Consider the following 820-nt stretch of genomic DNA (forward strand, 5'->3'; position numbering starts at 1 on the left):
GCTTTGGGTGCCCCTTGCATCCCTGCCAGCCCCTCTGACAAGCAGCCTCTGAAATGCCCCATGCCAAGGGAAGAAACGGACAGGTAGGTTGGGACTAAAACCTCTGAAGCAAGAAATCCTTTCTCTACCCACCCTGCGAGCATGTGGAAGACCTCAGCAGTGCCAGGCACTAGGCAGTGCTGAGGCTGCTTCATGCTCCTCCATTTGTTCTGTTGCTCTCATCCTGGCCGTATTCATGAGTTATGGGAGAAGGAGAGACCTGCCCTGAGAAACTAGATGTCCTGGCCCCTTTCACACTGGCCGCACACAGGTGCTGACACTGAGCCATGGAGGGAGCTACATGTGTGGCAACCTGCAGATCCCTAGTGTTGACAACAGCAAGCTGTAGGGATGAGCAAGAACCTGTGGCTCCTCCACACCCACTTTGTGGCTGGGCATGACCTAGCAGCAACAAGAAACCTGCCCCATGGCCCCCACCCTCGCCAGGCACAGGGGATTAATCCACCCGCCAGCCCTTCACGCTGGCAGGGCACCCAGCACCCACTTGGCACTCCGGACACCAGGCGCAAGGGTCTCAGCACACGAAACGCTCGCAGAGCCTTCACGTCGAAGCCGCCTTTTCCCCCTGAAGTCCCTCCCTGCTTCGCATTGACCTGCTCCAGTGTCATGGTGATAAGCCTGAAAGAGCCAGGGCACAGAGCAGGGAAGAAAGGGGGACAAGCAGAAGGAAGGATAGGGAGAAAGAGAAGGGCATGAGGACAGAGACCATTAGAAATCTGTGCTAAGGAGTCAGTGCTCTGCAGGCAGGAAAGCGAGGGAC

At 57.1% G+C, this 820-nt stretch overlaps 1 protein-coding gene across 1 annotated transcript in view; it reads right to left on the minus strand.

The window, feature by feature from the left end:
* CACNA1S (calcium channel, voltage-dependent, L type, alpha 1S subunit) overlaps positions 1 to 820 on the minus strand; it is a 47,044-nt gene that overhangs the window by 32,782 nt on the left and 13,442 nt on the right. Inside the window, 1 exon segment of the mRNA XM_009881328.1 lies at positions 545 to 678. Coding sequence (XP_009879630.1) covers positions 545 to 678 — 134 coding nt within the window.

This window comes from Charadrius vociferus, unplaced genomic scaffold (assembly GCF_000708025.1).
Source record: "Charadrius vociferus isolate BGI_N301 unplaced genomic scaffold, ASM70802v2 scaffold333, whole genome shotgun sequence".
NCBI lineage: Eukaryota > Metazoa > Chordata > Aves > Charadriiformes > Charadriidae > Charadrius > Charadrius vociferus.